The sequence below is a fragment of the Haemaphysalis longicornis genome, unplaced genomic scaffold, assembly GCF_048455015.1.
Source record: "Haemaphysalis longicornis isolate Haplotype H1 unplaced genomic scaffold, Haemaphysalis longicornis Haplotype H1 scaffold_9, whole genome shotgun sequence".
In the NCBI taxonomy this organism is placed as follows: Eukaryota; Metazoa; Arthropoda; class Arachnida; order Ixodida; family Ixodidae; genus Haemaphysalis; species Haemaphysalis longicornis.
The window spans coordinates 126,979,252-126,997,295 of record NW_027526460.1 but is presented as its reverse complement, the minus strand read 5'-3'; the positions used below and the strand labels follow the sequence as shown (position 1 = coordinate 126,997,295).

Below are 18,044 nucleotides of genomic sequence, written 5' to 3'. Positions count from 1 at the left end.
AATGAGCTGTAAAATTAGTTCCAAGGAGTGCATCAAAAAACCGATTCTCTTGTTGCATTCACCAGGATTCATAGTATTGGAAAATATAAAGATTACAGTTCATGACTAACACTGTTTTTTCTATTGCTCCTCCAAAAATGGCTGATTATCTCTATTTATATTGGGAACCAATTGACCACCTGAAAAATTAGTGGCATATTTGAAATCAGTGGAAAGAAAAGCAGCAAGGCTGGCAAGTTTCGCAGAGTTTACTTAAAAATTCAAGGGAGCTGTTTTAAGAGCAGTGTCTCCCCTTAAGATATATTCCTGCATGTGCGTGTGGGGAGGGACATCCGCAGCACTAGTGTGTTTTGAAAATAAAATTCATGGGTTGCTTGACATGGAAAAGGGACCCACAAGAAGTTGCAAGGTGGGGATGGTACCACCACCGTGCCCATAGTGGTATATGTACCACTCTGTGTACCACTGTGTGTACCACCACAGCCCTGGTGGTACGCAGAAGAGGGTTTAAAAATCACGTTAAATCTTCATGCCTTGCGCTGTCCGAGACCACAAGTTTCCTTCCTAGGACTGACAACAGTGTACAAGAAACTGCTGTTTATGTTCTTTTTGTTAAAGGGGGACACTGGTCATAAAACTTCTTTTAATTTTGGACTAAACTCCTCTTCCTCGTCTTCTTCTCCTGCTTTGTTGTGCAGGTCGAGGTTTGTGTGTGGAACATGGAGCAAAAATGGCAAGAGGCTCATCCTGGCGACGGAGTCGACACTCATGGTGAGTCTCTTCGTACTGAAAACCCTGCAGCGAGTAGCAGACGGAATTGCGCCAGCATCACCGGGAAAGCATTCTTCCGTAGTGTGTGCAGAACTCGTTTTTTTTAAGTGCGATGCACTTTATAAGCGACCCTGAATCCGCCGTCATCCGCGCTCCTCCTCCTCTCCCCTAGCAACGGCGCGAGGAGCGGAGAGGAGTGTCTGTAGCAACGGCGCAGCGACGTCACACCCCACGTGACCCGCGCGCGCTCCGCCTCCCGCGCCGTGGCTGCGCGCGCCCGCGCCGGCTCCCGCACCGCTCCTCGCGCCGTGACGTCACACTCCCACGTGACCGCGCGCTGGCGCCTTTGCGTCTGCTCCCCCTCTCCTCGCGCCGTGACGTCACATGCTCTGCAGCTGGCGCGCCTCTCCCCCCGTTAGGTTTGCACTCACCCTCGGCACGCGCCTCTCCCCTCGCCTGACAGCTCCCCCTCGCCGGTACTGCGCCTCTCAAGGCGATGGCAGAATTACTACGCCGTGTACTCTCGGCGCAAGAAATGCATTCGCACTTCCTCACGATTCCCTTCGGGGAGGTGGGGGCAATTTTTTCCCCACAAAGCAGAACCCACTTCCCGGTTCTGCAAGCTTTCATTATTTTTTCTAAATGGAAGGAGATGAATGACTGAAGTTGCCTTCTCTACACTTCACCTGTGCTTTGCCACTCAGCAGGCAGTGCTACTCAAGACCAGTGTTTCTCAACCATGAGGGTGGCGCTGGTCCCTTTCGCGCTCGAAAAAGTGAGGAGGGACCCCATAATAGACTCCGTTGATCCACACCATAATGCTAAATGATTGACACTCAAGTCCCTCAGATACTTATTCAATTCCCGCTTTTTATGTCGGACTTTTATGCGTATGTGAGTAACATTGCCAAATAATTTGCTCTTGCAGCTAAGAGTGACCCAGCCTTTTATGTGTCTGGCTTTTCCGCATAGCTGACACGTCATGCAAAAAGCCAACATTAGAACATGGGCTATGAGGAGGAATTAATCTTAGAAGTCATGTAGCAAAGCCGCCTTTTTGCATTTCCAGCAAGGTTTATCAGAAAGCAGGAATGAATGGAAGAGGTTCCCAAGGGGGGTTGGGGGGGGATTGCAGACCCATGAATTGCCCTTGCGGACCCCCTGGGGACTGCAGACCCCTATTTGAGAACCACTGCTCAAGATGGTTAGGGCAGAGGAAACTGCCACAAATGGGAATGGCCTTGTCACTAGTTGAGAGGTGCACTCAGAAGCTTGCCTTGGGAGGACACTGCGTGACATGCCTCAGTGCATTGGGGCGAAACAAAGTCCAAGGGCTCTGCCAGCTCTAGGGCCCATCGGCCAACTTCAGTTTTCAAATTTTGGGGGGGTTTAATGCACTGAAGCTGTGCATGGGCTGTGAAGCACGGTGTAGTGGAGGGCTATGGACTAATTTCGATCTCCCGGGTACCTCTAACGTGCACCAAAATCTCAACACACGGGCGTTTTCGGTTTTTGCCCTCATCTAAAAAGCAGCCACCGCGGCTGGGATCAAACCCACATCCTTGGGTTTGATCTCACAACGCCTGAGCCACAGCCATCGTGGCAGGTGCCAATGGTCAACTTATAGGAGCCACTTGGCGTGTACCGGAGTCCCGAAAACCCACAAATAGCTTTCTTGTTTATCTAGTACGACCATTGCTTCTCTGTAGCCGGTTTATAGACCGATGTACTACCGTATTTGCACGATTCTAATACGCACCCTTTTTCACCAAAGGTAGCTTGCAGATTTGTGTGCGCATTAGAATTGGTCGCAAAAGCGTCATCAAATGTGAAGCACGTAGAAGCACCGGCGTAGAACCAGCTCTTTTGAAATCCACCTCAATTCAACAGAAAATGTTCTGCCAACATCACATCAGTAAATAACGGCGTACCTTCACTTTAGCCTGATGTTGCACAGGTTGGTGCCACTGCTTCTATTAGCACCTCGTTTCAGTCGTTATGGTTCCTAAAAGGTGCCACTGTGAAGAGGAATTCCGCCACGAGGGCATTTTGTTTGCCGGGATGGAGGGGATCTGAAAGGCATCACGCACAGTGGGCACCACAGAGACACGTATGCAGTTTTTTGCAAGGCTTTGAGCAAAGTATTCACTGGCGCCAAGCACGGATCTTTTCTAGAACTTGAAGGCTCCCAGTGCAATCAATAAAGGCGGGACGAAGGAACCAATGGCCCGTAATGTCTGAAATTAAAAAGGTCAATGTGATTCCAATAGGAGAACCTATCGGTATTCCCCACTATATTTTTCAGGGCAGCAGAAGCTTGCTAAGGAAGTTTATGAAACACGGGATTTTCACCACCACAGTTGCATGCATAAAGAAAAATGTCTTCTGCCAGGTGTGAGGTGTAATGTTGTGTACATGTGTGTGGTATAATCGGCATTGAATTGTTTTTTAAAATCTTCATGAGTATTATTACCTGCGCATTACAATCGAGCATGTTATAATCGTGAAAATACAATATTTCGTGCAGATAACTTTGTTTGGACGCTTGGGGCATAGATCACTATCGGGGACTTTGTTAACCCAAATGCACTTCCTGTTGAATTCGTACAAAAAAAAAGGCTGACTGCCGCAGTCTTGGTTCTGACCTGGGGTCTTCTTTCTGGTTGCAGTTTTACAGTATACCGTGTTCCGACATCGAGCAGACTGAGATGGAAGTCATTCTTGGACTGGAAAGGCAAGTTCAAACAACATTTGCTTGCATACTGGCGTTCTTGCTGACATTTGAGGCAGGAATGAGTCATGTGATTGCATGTTTCGTTATTGACAATCTTCTTGTAATAAATAGGGGAAACTTTCAAGATAGGCAATATAAGAAGGTGTGCATCATCATTGAATGATTCTGTTGTAGTCAAGAACAAAAACTGTCTAATTGCCATGTGATAGAGGTCTAAAATTCGAGAGTTCTTCGACTAGTGCTGGTTGGTGAACTTTTCGTAAGTCTTTTTGTAAGTCTGCTGTACGTCCTGCGTCACACAGGCGGCCTTGCAGAAACCAGTTCTCAGACCTATGATAGAGGGCGCAGTGGTCTCACAGGGGCAGGTTCCCTTCGCCAGGGTGTCGAACCGGAATTTTTTCGGGTTCGGTTCGGGTTCGGGTTTAAGCCTTTCGGGTTCGGTTCAGGTTCAGTTCCAGAGCACCATTCCGTTCCAGTTCGAACCGGTTCGAACCGGTTCAAACGGGTTCAAACGGGTTCGAAGAAAAAAAGCAGGCATGTTGTTTTCTGTTAATTTTTTGTGCTAGTTTTTCGTTTACTTATCAAGTCGGCATAAAAACAAAGTCATAATGAAGGTTTTTTTGTCGAAATATTTTGTCTTTGCCACACTAATGCGACCCTGCAACACTTTTTTCAACTTTTTTCTAAATCTTGAGTGCTTGCAGAAAGTAGTCAACCAACACATTAGATTATGGGGTCGCAATGTGCCTCAGCCAAAAATTACTGCTACTTCCTCGTCAGATAACTTAGAAACTTGCTCAAAATATTTTTCTCTCCTTCCCAGTCTTCGCATTCGCCGACCGCTGAATGACGTCATTACAGTGGTGTAGCGGCTGTTTGCCGGCTTTCCTTAAGTTGCAGATAGAACGCATTTGATAGCCACTTTAAAAAAAGCCACAAAAGCGAAACAGAAACGGAAGGTGTATCCGCAGCGACGAGCAAATCACGCACTGTTGCTCTGGGCTGGCAATAGCTATAGTTTTCGCAGTGCTTCCAGATGTGAAGAAGACTGAAAGCGTTTATCGAAAGTGTTGATTTATTTATTTACTGATTTTTATTTATTTATTTATTTATTTATTTATTTATTTATTTATTTATTTATTGTTGGGTTTAACGCGCCCACGCAGCGCCGACGACGAGGCGCGCCATAATGGAGGGCTCCGGAATAATTTTGACTCCTCGGGATCTTTACGTGTGCCGAAATTTCGGACACACCAACGTTTTCACTTTTCACTTCCATCAGAAAAGTGGCCGCTGCGGCCGGGAATATAAATCGCGTCTGTGTGCTCAGCAGCGCGCCTTAGCCACTCAGCCACCGCGGCGAGTTTATCTGAAGTGTTGAAGAGCTCCTTTAACTGTACCTACAAAATGTTTTCTATGGTAGTGTGACGAGTATGTGGCGCCGACTGCCGAGCGTGGCCGGTGGCATTTAGAGAAATTTCCTTCTGCTCATCTTTTATCTTCTAACAGAGCTGTTAGAAAGAAAGAATGGATACAAAGACTCATTGGATGGCGTGTAGGACGGCATTGTAGAGGGAACCACCGGAGATAGGAACTTGCTAATGGTCCTTCAGCGACTGGTGACAGCAATTGGGCTCTAGGAAAGATGATAGCGAAGTGAAGTCACAAGCAGCAGTAATTATCACTTGGAGAGAGAGAGAGAGAGAGAGAGAGAGAGAGAGAGAGAGAGAGAGAGAGAGAGAGAGAGAGAGAGAGAGAGAGAGAGAGAGAGAGAGAGAGAGAGAGAGAGAGCATGAAGCTTAATTCAATCGAGGCAAAGTTTCAGAGAGGCGACCTCATTCGAGGGGACTGAATCGACAGCCGTTTCCATCTAGAGCAACTGATCTTCCAGGCCGGAGCTGGCCATGTCTGTCTCCCAATTCTCTATGGAAACGTGGAGGTTGGATGGATCTACGGCACACTTGTCGCAGCCGCCTACTATGTGTATGATGTTCCCAGACTCTCCACAGAAGCAAGGAAATGGAGAGAGTTGTCTCCCGCCAAAGAGGTGAAGTCTGGTGTTGTGTGGGGAGGTGTATGACCACAAGGTGCGGAGTAAAATTTCATGGTTAATCGGTATCAATTTGTGCGGCGAGGAATACGTTCTATGGAAGAGGCCATAGTGCTGAGTAACTTCCTTGTCCGCGACGGCAGGATGCATGCACTCGGGCCGGGCTTCATCAGCGCTGGCTAAGCGAGTCAAATCTTGACCCACGAGGTTGGTGATCTTGTTTGCCGGGGATGCCAGTATGAGCTGGTGCCCATACAATCGTGACTGGTCACGTTGGTGGTCTCTGATTGATCATCGGAAGTGTTGTAACATGCAATCGACCATTGGCAAAGTTGGGCCACGCCTCCTAAGAGTCTGTTATGAGAGTTTTGGCGCTGCTTTGGCTAAGCGCACGTGCTATTGCTGCTTCCTTAGCTTAGAGGGGGCTGTGTTCGGGGGTTGAGATGCTGCACTTGTGGGAGGCTGCAGAACGGTAACACAAAGAGAAGGTATTGAAGAGTGCTATCGTGCGTCTTTGCATCAAACCAGTTCATCGTCCCTACCTTTTTTTCTTGCAGTTTAGTTTCTTTCCAACTGTCTCCCCTCATATATACACACGTTTTGAAAACCCTTTGATGAATATAAAATGTGCATTAGGCAATTAGTTATTAACACTAGTCCGAGATGTCAATGTTAATATAGCAACAACATAATAGCGCAATACGGGCATAAAAAAAGACCTTTTATAGCATACAGGCGGTCGTCACATTACTTTGCGGCTCCTTTGTGCGTGACAAAATTTTCTGATTGGTTGAGAAGGAGAACGCTGCATAATTTCCAAATGCCAAGGACCCCAAAGATATCATGTTTGGTCCGACCGTCGAAACCGCTTTAACTGACCCGCTAATTCCTTTAATCCAAATTAATCAACACACCAGTCCACTAATTCACATTGGCTCATTCACTCACTTAACTAATTCACCCTGCAGTCTACCCGCTAACCCGCACTAATCGACTTTAATCCATCCGCCTCTTAAGTTTAAGGTTGAGCAGATTCCAGATAACATGAAAATGCTATCAAATATACTTTAAAAGTGGAAATAAGGATTCCTTATTTTTAAATCTCCTGTTCTCTTAGAGCAGTAACCATAGGACGCAACGGCACTGTATACAAGAAAAAGTGACGTTAATTTTGAGAACTGCGAGTGTTGGTGTCTCAGTGCTGTTTGTATATAACTGCCCATTCAAACTAGATTAAGTGGAAAATAAGGATTTATTGTTGATGGTGTCCCTGAAGGCGTTCACAAGCGGACAGGTATGCATGCGAATTAACAACACATTGAAAACTTTACACGATTTTAAACACCATGTAGATAGAAACCATGAAGAATATTCCATGATATGTTGCCTCGTAATATGTGTTATAGCTTAAGTTATGCCAAATGTAAAAGATAATTGGGAGAGATGGGCAGTACCTAAGCAAACTGATAGTATATACGGACAACTTTACATTAAATTGAGGGCAATAATTAGAAGTGAACATGATGGCCCTTGGGAACTGCAGACTACGCAAAATATTTCATGGTTTTGTCTGGTGAGTGGCAAAATATCTTCAGACGCAAGGTAGGGTACTGAAATGGAAAACTAGAAATCACATTTTTGAGGCCCTGGAACCGGTTTGGAACGGTTCGTTCGATTTGTTCCGGTTCGGGTTCAGTTCCAAAATGGCGGAAAAAATATGGTTCCGGTTCAGTTTCGGTTCCAGGCAAAAATTCGGGTTCGGTTTCGGTTTTCTGTTCGGTTCCGGTTCCGGTTCGACACCCTGCCCTTCGCTCCCACAAGGGGAGGGAGCTTCCCACCACTGATGTTTAGCTGCCGATTCCCTTGCGCGAACCATACAATTTGTGTGGCAACGACGTTGCCATTCTCCGGCGAGCGCCTGTTCATGTTTGAGTCGACACAAGAGAACCGCAGCTTAACTGTTTCAGCAGGTTTTACGCAGGGTAGAACTGGGCTTAATATTTTGCCCCTTGTTCACGTGCAGTACAGGCAAATATTGAAATTACTTTAAATGGTTGCATTTCTTAGGTCAAAGTTTTTGCATAGGGATGCACTGGTTAGGCTCCTTAAAAAGTAATTTATTTATTATGGCATCAGTGGGACACTCCTGCCCATTGGCTATGCTTGCAACAAAGTACCTGCTCATACCAGCCACTATCATGTCTAGCGAGTGCCCCTTTTCACTATCTGAAGGGATTGCAATCCACTCTATCAGACAAAGAAAAAATGTGAGGAAATTTGCATTTGACCATTGCCATCGTGCCGTAATCCTATAGTTTTATACAGTTTTTGTGTTAAATTAAGCACAAGTGCATGAACACACAGGTGTAAGCATTGACCCCAAATTGCTTATCTTGTTCCCCAAGTATGTTAGAAGCTCCCTACATGTGAAAGCAAAGATAATTGTATTCATACAGTTCCATTCAATCCGGAGCTGCAATTTTGGTATTTGAACAAATACAGTAATACCTCGTTAACCCGAAGTAGTAAAAGCCAGAAAATATTTTGAGGTAAGCAGATCTTCAAGATAAGCAAAGTTGTGCAAATTGCCGTGAAATATCGAGTTCTTTGCAAAAAAGGTGCTGCTACTTACCAGCTAGTCAACAGCAACTTCCAAATGAAAAAATAAAGGTTTGAAAGAGAAAAAAAAACATGCTAGAAACGTTCACCGGCTGGGTTTTGCAGCACTGTAATTTTACTTAGCAGAAAAGAACTGCATAATGCTGGCCTGCTTTGTTGTCGCACTCGGGCCTAGGTAGTAAGGAGTCCTCTAGCTGCTTGACGCATTGCATGAGCTGATCTTCCCTGCCGCTGCACTCCACCTTATTTCGCAGCAAGCGCAGCCAATTCCTCGTTTCGGCAGATGTCGGCACCTCTCAAGGAGGTTTGTCGTCGTTGTCGCCCCCGTCTTCGCCGTCCCTTCCTTTTGTGGCCATTTGAACGGTTTCAGCGTCTGTAAGTTCTCCTGTCATGGTCACATCCTGCTTGCATAGCGCGTACTCCTGAAAGGTCACGTCGTTTTCGGTGGCATCGTTACCGGTAAGCTTTATCACCTCTTGGCTGGGTTCCTCACAATCTGTGAATTAATCAGTCAACGGTTGAATTCAACGGTCAAATTCAAATTCAACGGTCCCCAGCAGCGAAATTTTCATTCCACCCTAAGGCAAGATTTCGAGATATCCACAGTTTGGCCCAAAAATGCCTCGAAATAAAGGGCAACAAATACGTGGGACATATAGGAAAAGGTTTGGTGCCGCGGAAAATTTCGACTTAGCCGATTTTTCGAGATATGCAAGTTTGAGTTAACGACGTATTACTGTATATAAATTTCTTTTCCATCACAGCCTAATTCCCATCATTTGTTGGGAAACCTGCAAAGAAAAATATTGCAGTGATTTGGCAACATTTACCTGCCTTCTATCATCGCCGATTGCAGTCAAATGGCAGCAGTTCAGTCACTGGTGTATACAAAAAAAAGAAAAAAGAAAATGAAACGTAGGCGCCCAAAACTGTGTTTCCACCTGAACAGACTGCTTCTTTGGCCGGCTTGACAGAAGCCGGGCAGCAGCGAGGGAGCAGCTTTGTGATAGAGTGGCCATCACGTGCAGGGTGTGCTGCATCGAGGGCCTGGATGGAGACCGGTACGTGTGCACGGTGGAGCTTCCCCTGGACAGCATGGTGGTGCGCAGCCGGTCGGAGCGCTACCTCATGGACCAGAACCGGGGGCCGCTGGAGACCCTGCTCAACATCCACGCCGCCACCGAGGGCCCGCTGGAGGGCAGCTCGCAGCTGTTCCTGCTCCAGTGGAACCCCGACACGGACAAGCCCGAAGTGCGAAGCTGGGATGAACTCTACGGCATCCTCTCTCCCGACCTACTCGCCGTCGAGGTGCGCATTGATTGCGCCTGCTCCGTCTCTCTCTTCCTGGCTTCACCCTGTGTGGTAGTTATGCAAGGCAAAGGGCGATACCTTGGTGCTTCCCAGCACGCCGTCGCACTCTCGTCGAGATGTCAGCCCACACGCTCTTACTGTCACGCTGTTATTGAGATGTCTGCGTGAAGGGTATGTCTACCATGCAGACATCAGGAATGATGAACCGAAAAAATGAACTTGCAGAAATCGGCGTACAAATCTGCATGCATTTAAGCGATGAACTCCTCCTGTGTTCCTGAGTGCATCAGGGGGCCTGTAAGTGGTCCTGAAAGATAAAATTTCCCTCAAGGCTTTGGCAGTGGCTTCAGTTTCACCCTTCTGCATTTAATACCAGACCGGACGAGGTTTTTTCAAATCCTCAGCTGCTGAAAGAGTGCACCACTAGTTCTGACTTGTGATTAGTAGTGCTATGCTCAGCGACAGGATAAAAAAAAAATGGAGGAACCAATGGGATGCAGATGTTCATTGGTTATCTTTTTCTGAAAAAGGCTGCAAACACCAAGAAATCCCCAAAAGGCCAAAAAAAAAAAAATGGCTCCAATCCACGCTGTGAAGGTGGTTGTAAAGCATAAACGACACCCACAACAATTGCCCATGCGACGTCACATTCACGCATGTGGCTCTGCAAAGAGTGAAACCAGAGATTCTGCCAGTCGTTACTATTATTCGCAGGGGCGGCGTCCCGAACGCAGCAGCGTCAGCCACGCCCGAACTAGAGCAGTGAATGCCGCCGCCGTAGCCCGGCTGTGTGTCGGCAGAAAGAAAACGGAGAGGAGTGTCTTTCGAAGGGTGGCACAGTGGAACCTAGCCATCCTGATGTGCTAGCTCGGGGCTGCACCACCGCGCAACACAAGCACAGACACCGAAACAATTTGGCATGTGAGCTTAGTGATTCGCATTTATACCGATTTAAACTAGTCTAGTAAGTTTGAGAATTGCGAGAAAGCTGAAGGAACTGTTATAATCGCTTTTTATCAGGACCAGTTGCTCCTCTTGCCCTTTGTAATGCCTCTTAAAACACAAACGAATTGGTATTCACCAATTTAGAAAACATAGTCCCAATCGGGGCAAGCAGTGCGCAAAAGGTAGCATTTTTCTAGTGGCCAGATGTCTGTATGTGGTCTGTACATTTTGTTGTCCTGCCCTGTAAACCAATCTTTAACGTATCTTTGCCATAGCGCCCACTCGCCGTGTTATCTACACTCTGCTCCGTGAGTGAAAGGCGCTTTCCCCCTCCTCAACCGCGAGTATCTTGTCGCGCACGCCACGCAGAAACCATTGGCTTGAAGAGGTGGAAAGCTTTGCTTTAAAACCGCAGTGTGTTAGGAGATGCACTTCATTTCCCTTGTGTGGTGTGTCCCCTGCTGAGACGGATCTCTCTCCTCTCCTCTTCTCTGCTGTGCAGCCCTCGTCAAGCCTCATCGTGGTGGGCAGCAACAGCTGCCACACGCTCTACGTGTACAGCATCATTGATGAGCAGCTGGAGAAGCTGCACGACATTGTGAGTCTCTCTCTCTCTCCCTCTCTTCCGCTCACTCTTTCGGAGCATTTCTCGGATAACTCTGGGGTAAATGAGCTCACCAGTTTTGCCTGTGAAAAGGTAGAGCTTGTGGAAGAATACAGTTTCCTTTATGGAAATCAAAGAATCTGATCAAGAACAAGCGTCCGACATGTTCGAATTAATAATTAATGTTTTCTTTGTTTGCGAGAGCAAGAACAATGTTCAGCACCAGATGGCACACCCTTTCATGTTTGATTGTTAATATACCGAGATCATTTTATTGAGTCGTGCAATGAAGGAAGTGGGTGCTTCAGTGAAACCTTGATTTAACTAACTTCAATGTAACGAAACCCTCGATGTAATGAACCACGCAATTTTTTTGTAATTTCACATGTATGCACACCGTGTATTTCACGCTCTGTGTAACAAAGTTCCATTTGCTGAAATTTCAATGTAACGAAGTTTTATGGAGAACTAGGCACGAAATTTTGGTTGTAGAAGTAGATTTTGGGAGATGCAAGCGCCGAAAAAAGGTCTCAATGAAACACTAACGGCGTCATGGGCCGCCCAATGCTGCCGATGCAGTGAACCGCGGAGTGCGTGAGTGCACCCCTTGCCTACAAACTCCTTGCCTACAGCTGCGAATGGCGCCGCTGCCGCCGCTGCCGCCGCTGCCGCCGCAGCCGCCGCTGCCGCCGCATGCCACCGCATGCCACCACTTTGCCGTTTGTTCGAGTTCGTTCATGCTTGTTGGGTTCCATCGTTCGAGCAAGTGCGCAATAAAGCATTTGTGGGTCTTTATGAGCCTTGCACCTGTGTTTTTTTCATGCCCGTGTCTGCGATTGCGTGCCGGCGGCGGCTTCTGCCTCGGTTAGAAAGCAACCTTAATCTCACTGAAAAACCTTAACCTTCAACTGAACATTTTAGACACACCTTGTAAATCTGGGTCTGAGTGAAAATTGGCACATCCACACAGACGTCACGACGCACTCGCATCGTGGCCCTGTCCAGAAACCAGAAGACCTGTGTCAGGAGCGGAACGATGGGTGGGAGTGCGACCCTCGTGCGAGTGTGACTAGTCAGTGGAACGTTGCTCGTGATAAGGTTGAGGAACGGTCGTGCTTGGTGGCTGCAGCGTTCCCTTTAGCACTTGCCGGGGCGGTACCTTGCAGAACCTTCCCAAGGAGGAGCGGCCCAAGGGGGTGACGATCCACAACCAGGAGGCCCTGCTGATGATGGCCAAGCTGCCCGAGGAGGAGCGCCAGGTGCTCTCCCTCCCGCGCTCCGAGTTCGTCGAGTACGAGGTGGTGCTGCAGGGCATCCCGCTCTCGGGCCACGCCGCCTCACATCACGGGGGCACCGCGGGACACTGCACCCTGCAGAGCCTGCTGGGGCAGGCCGCCGCCAAGTCCTCCGCCTCGCTCGACTCGGCCGTCTCCGACCCCGTCGCCAGGTGCTGACTGAGAAAGCTTCTCTCGAATCGACTCTCTTGTGGCGAGGTGGATGTCTCTCTAATAGGCTTTTAGATAACTTTAGAGGGGGCCACCAAGACGAAATACAACTTTGGTCAATTTGAGAGTTCACTCAGCTCCATCACAGCCACGAAAGATGGTCCTTTGAAGGGACCCTGCAACACTTCTTCCAACTTTTTTGAAATCTTAAATGCTTGGAGAACATAGTCATCCAACACACCCAGTACTTAGATTAGGGGGTCGCAAAGTACCTCAGCCAAAAATTACTGCTCTATTCCCGTCGGATAACTTGTAAACTCGCTGAAAAGATTTTTCTCTCTTTCCCGGTCTTGCTGTTCTTCGACGGCTCGAATTACGTCACTAAGGCCATGTAGCGGCTGTTGGCCGGTTTTCCTTCAGTTGCAGCAATGAACGCTTTTCGACAGCAACTTAAAAAAAAGCCACAAAAACGAAGCAGAAATGGAAGGTGTATCTGTGGCGACGAGCAAATCACGCAGTGTAGCTCCGTGCTGGCGATAACAATAGCTTTCGCAGTGGTTCCAGACGTGAAGGAAAAAGTGAAAGCGCTTATCAAAAGTGTTGCAGGGTCCCTTAAAACCGAAAAGATGCGAGATATTGAGAAACTTTCAAATTTTGCACTGAAATGACGTGATATGGGCAGGAGTGATGTATTATGAGCTTACGCGGGTTTGATTCCCGGCCGCTGCAGCCGCTTTTCTGATGGAGGCGAAAAGCAAAAATGCCTGTGTGCACGAGATTTCGGTGCACGTTAAAGATCCCCAGGTGGTCAAAATTGATCCGGAGCCTTCCACTACGGCGGGCCTCACCGCCTGCTTTGCGTTGGCACATTAAACCCTACAATCAATCAATCAGTGTGTTATGAGTTTACCATAAAAGCATAATTATCGGTGTGCTAACTGCACGTTAGCATTCAGCAATACGAACAGCGGAACTAGGAGCCCTACTACGGTTGCCCTGTCATGTTTCTGGGCGCTGACTTTGCTCGCTGGCCACCAGTCGTACAAACAAGATTCTCTGACGTCATAGAAAAATAGCCAGAGAGTGACTGCTGGAAAATGGCTGCTCCATCTGTTTTCTTTACATCTCAGTTATTTGTTTAAAGTCGGCACTCAAATTGCTATCGCGGTTATCGCGACAAAGCAGTGCTAACTGCACGTTAGTATTCAGCAATACGAACAGCGGAACTAGGAGCCCTACTACGGTTGCCCTGTCATGTTTCTGGGCGGTGACTTTGCTCGCTGGCCACCAGTCGTACAAACAAGATTCTCTGACGTCATAGAAAAATAGCCAGAGAGTGGCTGCTGGAAAATGGCTGCTCCATCTGTTTTCTTTACATCTCAGTTATTTGTTTAAAGTCGGCACTCAAATTGCTATCGCGGTTATCGCGACAAAGCAGTTTCTTCCATGAACCAAAGTTGTAATTTGGCTTCATTTTTTGCATTCAAGGAAATAAGGATGCTGTTGTTCGACAGCAACGACGATGTTAGCTGTTTAACCTGCCAAGTGTTCTGAATTCTTCGGGAACCCCTCTATTTCTCCGCCAGCATTTAGATGTCACGAATATGGCCTCAAATATCAAGAAATGGGCCTGTAATGTGACTTTTCACGCCTGTCGTGATCCATTACCACGGGGCAAGAATACGTAAAGATGGCAAAATGGCCTATTGGGGGGGCATGGGCGACACTCCAGATGCTGTCACAACGAAAACCAATGCAGACTACGTAGCTTGGCTGCTGTGGCAGCGGAGGAGAGAATAGCGGCACCTGATAGACGAAATGATAGCGGCTGCAATTCCATTTGGGGCTGTGCACTGAAATGCCAATCGCGGCGGCTACGCACTTTCTTCTCCCGCGACAGTTACAACTAAGGCCGAGAGCTGGACGTTATCCGGCTGCCTTTGGAAGGATCGTTTCTTCACCCCTCTTGTCTTACTCCGTGCGCATCGCATGACTGGTCTCTTCCAAACATACACGAAACGAGTGCCAAATAACGCGTAAGGGATCTCCTTCATGGTCAAGAGGTGGTACGGGCCTGTCCAATCCTTGGGTATAACTGGTACTTCCTTGCTGTCTGGTGAACAACAGCGTGACCGCAACACTATTGCCGCGCTAGTAAGACGGGACCACTGCACATCAATACTTAACGGGGGGCTTGCCGCTTCCAAGTAGGCATCCGCGATGACGGTCCCTAGTTCCTGTTTCCAAAACATGCTGCCTTGTTCCATTGCAGAAGGAGAGATTCCTACCGACGGGAAAATCTGGCAGCAGAAAGGTACTGCTCTCGGGGCTCTCTACCGTTCCACGCTCGTTTTCTATCTCAGATTTGTTTCCTCGTCCCTGTATTTATCGTTTCCTCATTTGAGTGCATTTGGCGCGCCTGCTTTCAGCATCGCTGGATCCTCCATTTGGTTGTGCACAAGGTCTTGTTCAGTTGTGCTGCTTGAAGTTTGTTTTGGTTTGTTGTCGTGCACGGAACTCTGTTTGGCTCCTTCTTGGTTTGACTCCCATTGGCACCCACGTCTTGTTTTTTTTTTTTTTCTCTTTTTCTTTATGCACATGTTAATTTCTGTTTGCTCTTTGCAGCCTCTCCTCAGTTGGTGTTTCCCCATGTTCCGTATATGTGCACCAAATGAGTCTGTGGCCTTCTTGGCCTGCTTTGGATTCAGAATAGTGGCCATTAAAATGACGCTGAATTGCGCAGGTTGGTCTGTATCAGTGGATGGGAGCGTTGTGAACGTGAGCATACCACTTGCAGCAGTACTGGTATCTAATTAACGCAAAAACTGCCAAGTGTGTGAAAACAGGTATCGCCCCCTACATTCACTTTCCCGCACTAATATTTGGGACTTAAACAATTACTAAAATTAAAAAAACAAAATTAGTGCAGCTTGTCAGAGCTGCACTTCTGCAACAGACACTGAGGTAGCAGGAACATGCAAATGTAAAATAAATGTTTGCAGGAACTGTTGCTAATAATCGGCTGAATGGTCGGTGTTGCCTTGCAGGTACAGCCGGGGGGCACCCCCTCATCAGGGCCCGGCGTCCACGGCTAGTTCCAGCCACCTTCTTGCCGGTGCTGGGGAGCTGAACCGGTGCGACCCTGCAGCCACCATGACCTGGCCTCGGGGGCTGCTGGGGGACCTCAAGAGCCACCTGCAGGCCACCGCGCCACCCCCGCCACGGCCCTCCTCTTCAGCCACCAGCGAGAGCCACCTCGCCCACCGGGCACAGGCAAGGCGCTCGGTGCGCGCTCAACCCCTCCCCCAAAGTCTGCTTGCGTGGTGCGAGAAAGCGTAGAGCGTCGTACTAATACATACTAGAGGAAAATCAGTCGCTACAATCACGTGTCGCCATGGACGCCGCCATGGCAGCTGGAAGCGTTCCTCTCCGACTTAGGCGGGCTTGCCCTGTGGCTTGCCCCGTGGCGTGCCACGCCCCCGACACCAGAATTCGTTTGTGTCCGTCTCCTGTAGGTCGTGCGCCACACAGCGGTAGAAGCGTGTTCCCAGACCCACCGATAGAGGGCGCAGTGGTCTTGAAGGGGCAGGTTTCTCCCTCTCCTTCTAGGGAACAAAGAGAGGAGGGAGCCTCCCATTGGTGACGTTTAGCTGCTGATTTCTCTGCGCGGACCATAGAATTTGTGTGGCGACACCGCTGCCATTCTCAGGCGAGTCCATTGACGTTCGAGCCAACACGAGAGAACCACAGCTCCACTGTTTCAGCGGATTTCACGCTGGGTAGAACTGGGTTTTATTTTTTTCTTATCTAACGAGAGTGAATAGAAGGCACCGTTCCTGTATATGCAAAGGCCGTGCACCTTGCTTCCCTATCAAGGATGTGTTGAGCACACTTTGTGGGCTGGACTGGCAGCAATATAGGGACTGGGCGGCCGTTGTGTGGCACCACCGTCGCTTCAGCGAACAGCGCCGCCCGTGGCGAACCGCTCGTCAGTGGACTGTCCGTGGCGGTCAACGCAGCGTAGTCGTGCATGACTTTCTGTCATTCTGCTGCGGTGCGGCTTGCAAAGCGTAGACTTTTTCAGATCGGTAAATCTTGAGCCTGGAGGCGACCTTTACGAGGCATGCCATGTGTGTACACAGATTTACGCCCATACTCAGTAATTACAAATAGCAGACGACACTCAATGCGCCAAGCTGGAAGTCAAGCTGGAACTGAAAGTCCGTTCCTTCGCGCAATTTTTTCATGCTTGCATGCAGTTTGGCGTATCGAGGAGTATATTGCAGCTAAATGCTCCCACAAAGCCGGTGTGTACAACCGATCTAGGAATACTGCGGCGCTGGTCTTTGGCAGTTGATGACGAAACAGCGTCGTGCACAAGCGAAAGACGAAGTTGGGGGTGCCTTCTAAGATTTACATCAAAACAGAAATTGTGATAAATGACGCTTCTGTAACTTCATTAACTACGGCAGAAACGTGTTTAATTTCACAGAAATGCTCTTACTACAGTCATCGGGAATCGTTTACAGAATAAATACCGCATGATAATACAATACTATTGCTTGTCGTAGAAAAGCATTGCCTTACAAGAATAGCAATGGTTACTGGCTATTTGGTTAATGGTTTTTGAAAAACAAATTCCTGCGTGGCTGAAGGACGCGAGACAGAAGGGTGCCGAAAACCTGTACTCAGTTTCACAACTGAATGCTGCGGGCAGTTCACAAGCTGCCACCTGCGCTTGAAAAAGCACGCACTCCTCTGTCTAATGACGATGATGTTTTATAGCAAAGCTTCCTCGTGTGGGTTTCCTTGATTGACTTCTGGATTTAAACTTTGACTAGTTGAGCTTTGAATTTGACCAGCACGACATTTGGTCTTTTGATCGCAGCGTCTTTGACTGTGGCCATTACCCATTCGATTTCACACGAAGAAAGCTTCGCGTTTAATCATCGTAATCGTTAGACGGAGGGCTGGATGATTTTGCTGTTTGATTTTGAACTTCCATGCACCAATCTCCAAATACAAATTGCTCCCAGTGTGTCGGAAATGTGTCTGTGCTGCAGGACTCGGGCTGATGCACCATTATTTGAAGCAACTAGTCGCGCGTTTTTCGTGTCTTCTCAAGGCATTACACAATTTTTTCAGGTACTCTATAAAAAATACTTCAGCATTTAAAAAGACAGACTGACGTTAACACTGCCACATTTTTTCAACAGTGCCGCATTTTTTAACCCGTTTTTCCAGGCAGGTGGTAAAATGGGAAGAGGAGGAGGGATGGTTTGTAGCTTAGGCTGTTGGGTGGTTGAATAACTTTGGCTCTTGATCAAATGACCACTACAAACGTGGGAGTTCCACTTCGGCTCTCAGGCTTCCATACTGTAACTGTGTCGCTCACCAAAAGCGAAGGCACGAAGCTCACGGTTACAGAAAGGAAGTGTAAACTGCCAGGACGTTTCCGCGGCCACACGGTAATAGATCTCGTACGCAAGTGCTTTTCTCTTCAAAGCAGATGTATCGAGATATCGCAGCGTTAAGGCTGGCGTGGAAACCGTAGTCATTGAAACC

General features: G+C 48.0%; 1 protein-coding gene across 3 annotated transcripts in view; it reads left to right on the top strand.

Moving 5' to 3' along the window:
- The window catches only part of LOC144152072 (WD repeat and coiled-coil-containing protein-like), a 50,517-nt gene that overhangs the window by 18,248 nt on the left and 14,225 nt on the right, over nt 1-18,044 (top strand). The window contains exons 5-11 of one of the 3 annotated variants that reach the window (XM_077683279.1): nt 699-771; nt 3,441-3,505; nt 9,203-9,482; nt 10,933-11,028; nt 12,201-12,481; nt 14,752-14,793; nt 15,527-15,752. In XM_077683279.1, coding sequence (XP_077539405.1) covers nt 699-771; nt 3,441-3,505; nt 9,203-9,482; nt 10,933-11,028; nt 12,201-12,481; nt 14,752-14,793; nt 15,527-15,752 — 1,063 coding nt within the window. Of the gene's footprint in view, nt 1-698; nt 772-3,440; nt 3,506-9,202; nt 9,483-10,932; nt 11,029-12,200; nt 12,482-14,751; nt 14,794-15,526; nt 15,765-18,044 lie in introns of all 3 variants that reach the window. The other 2 variants (XM_077683278.1, XM_077683280.1) reach the window with 2 other exon arrangements.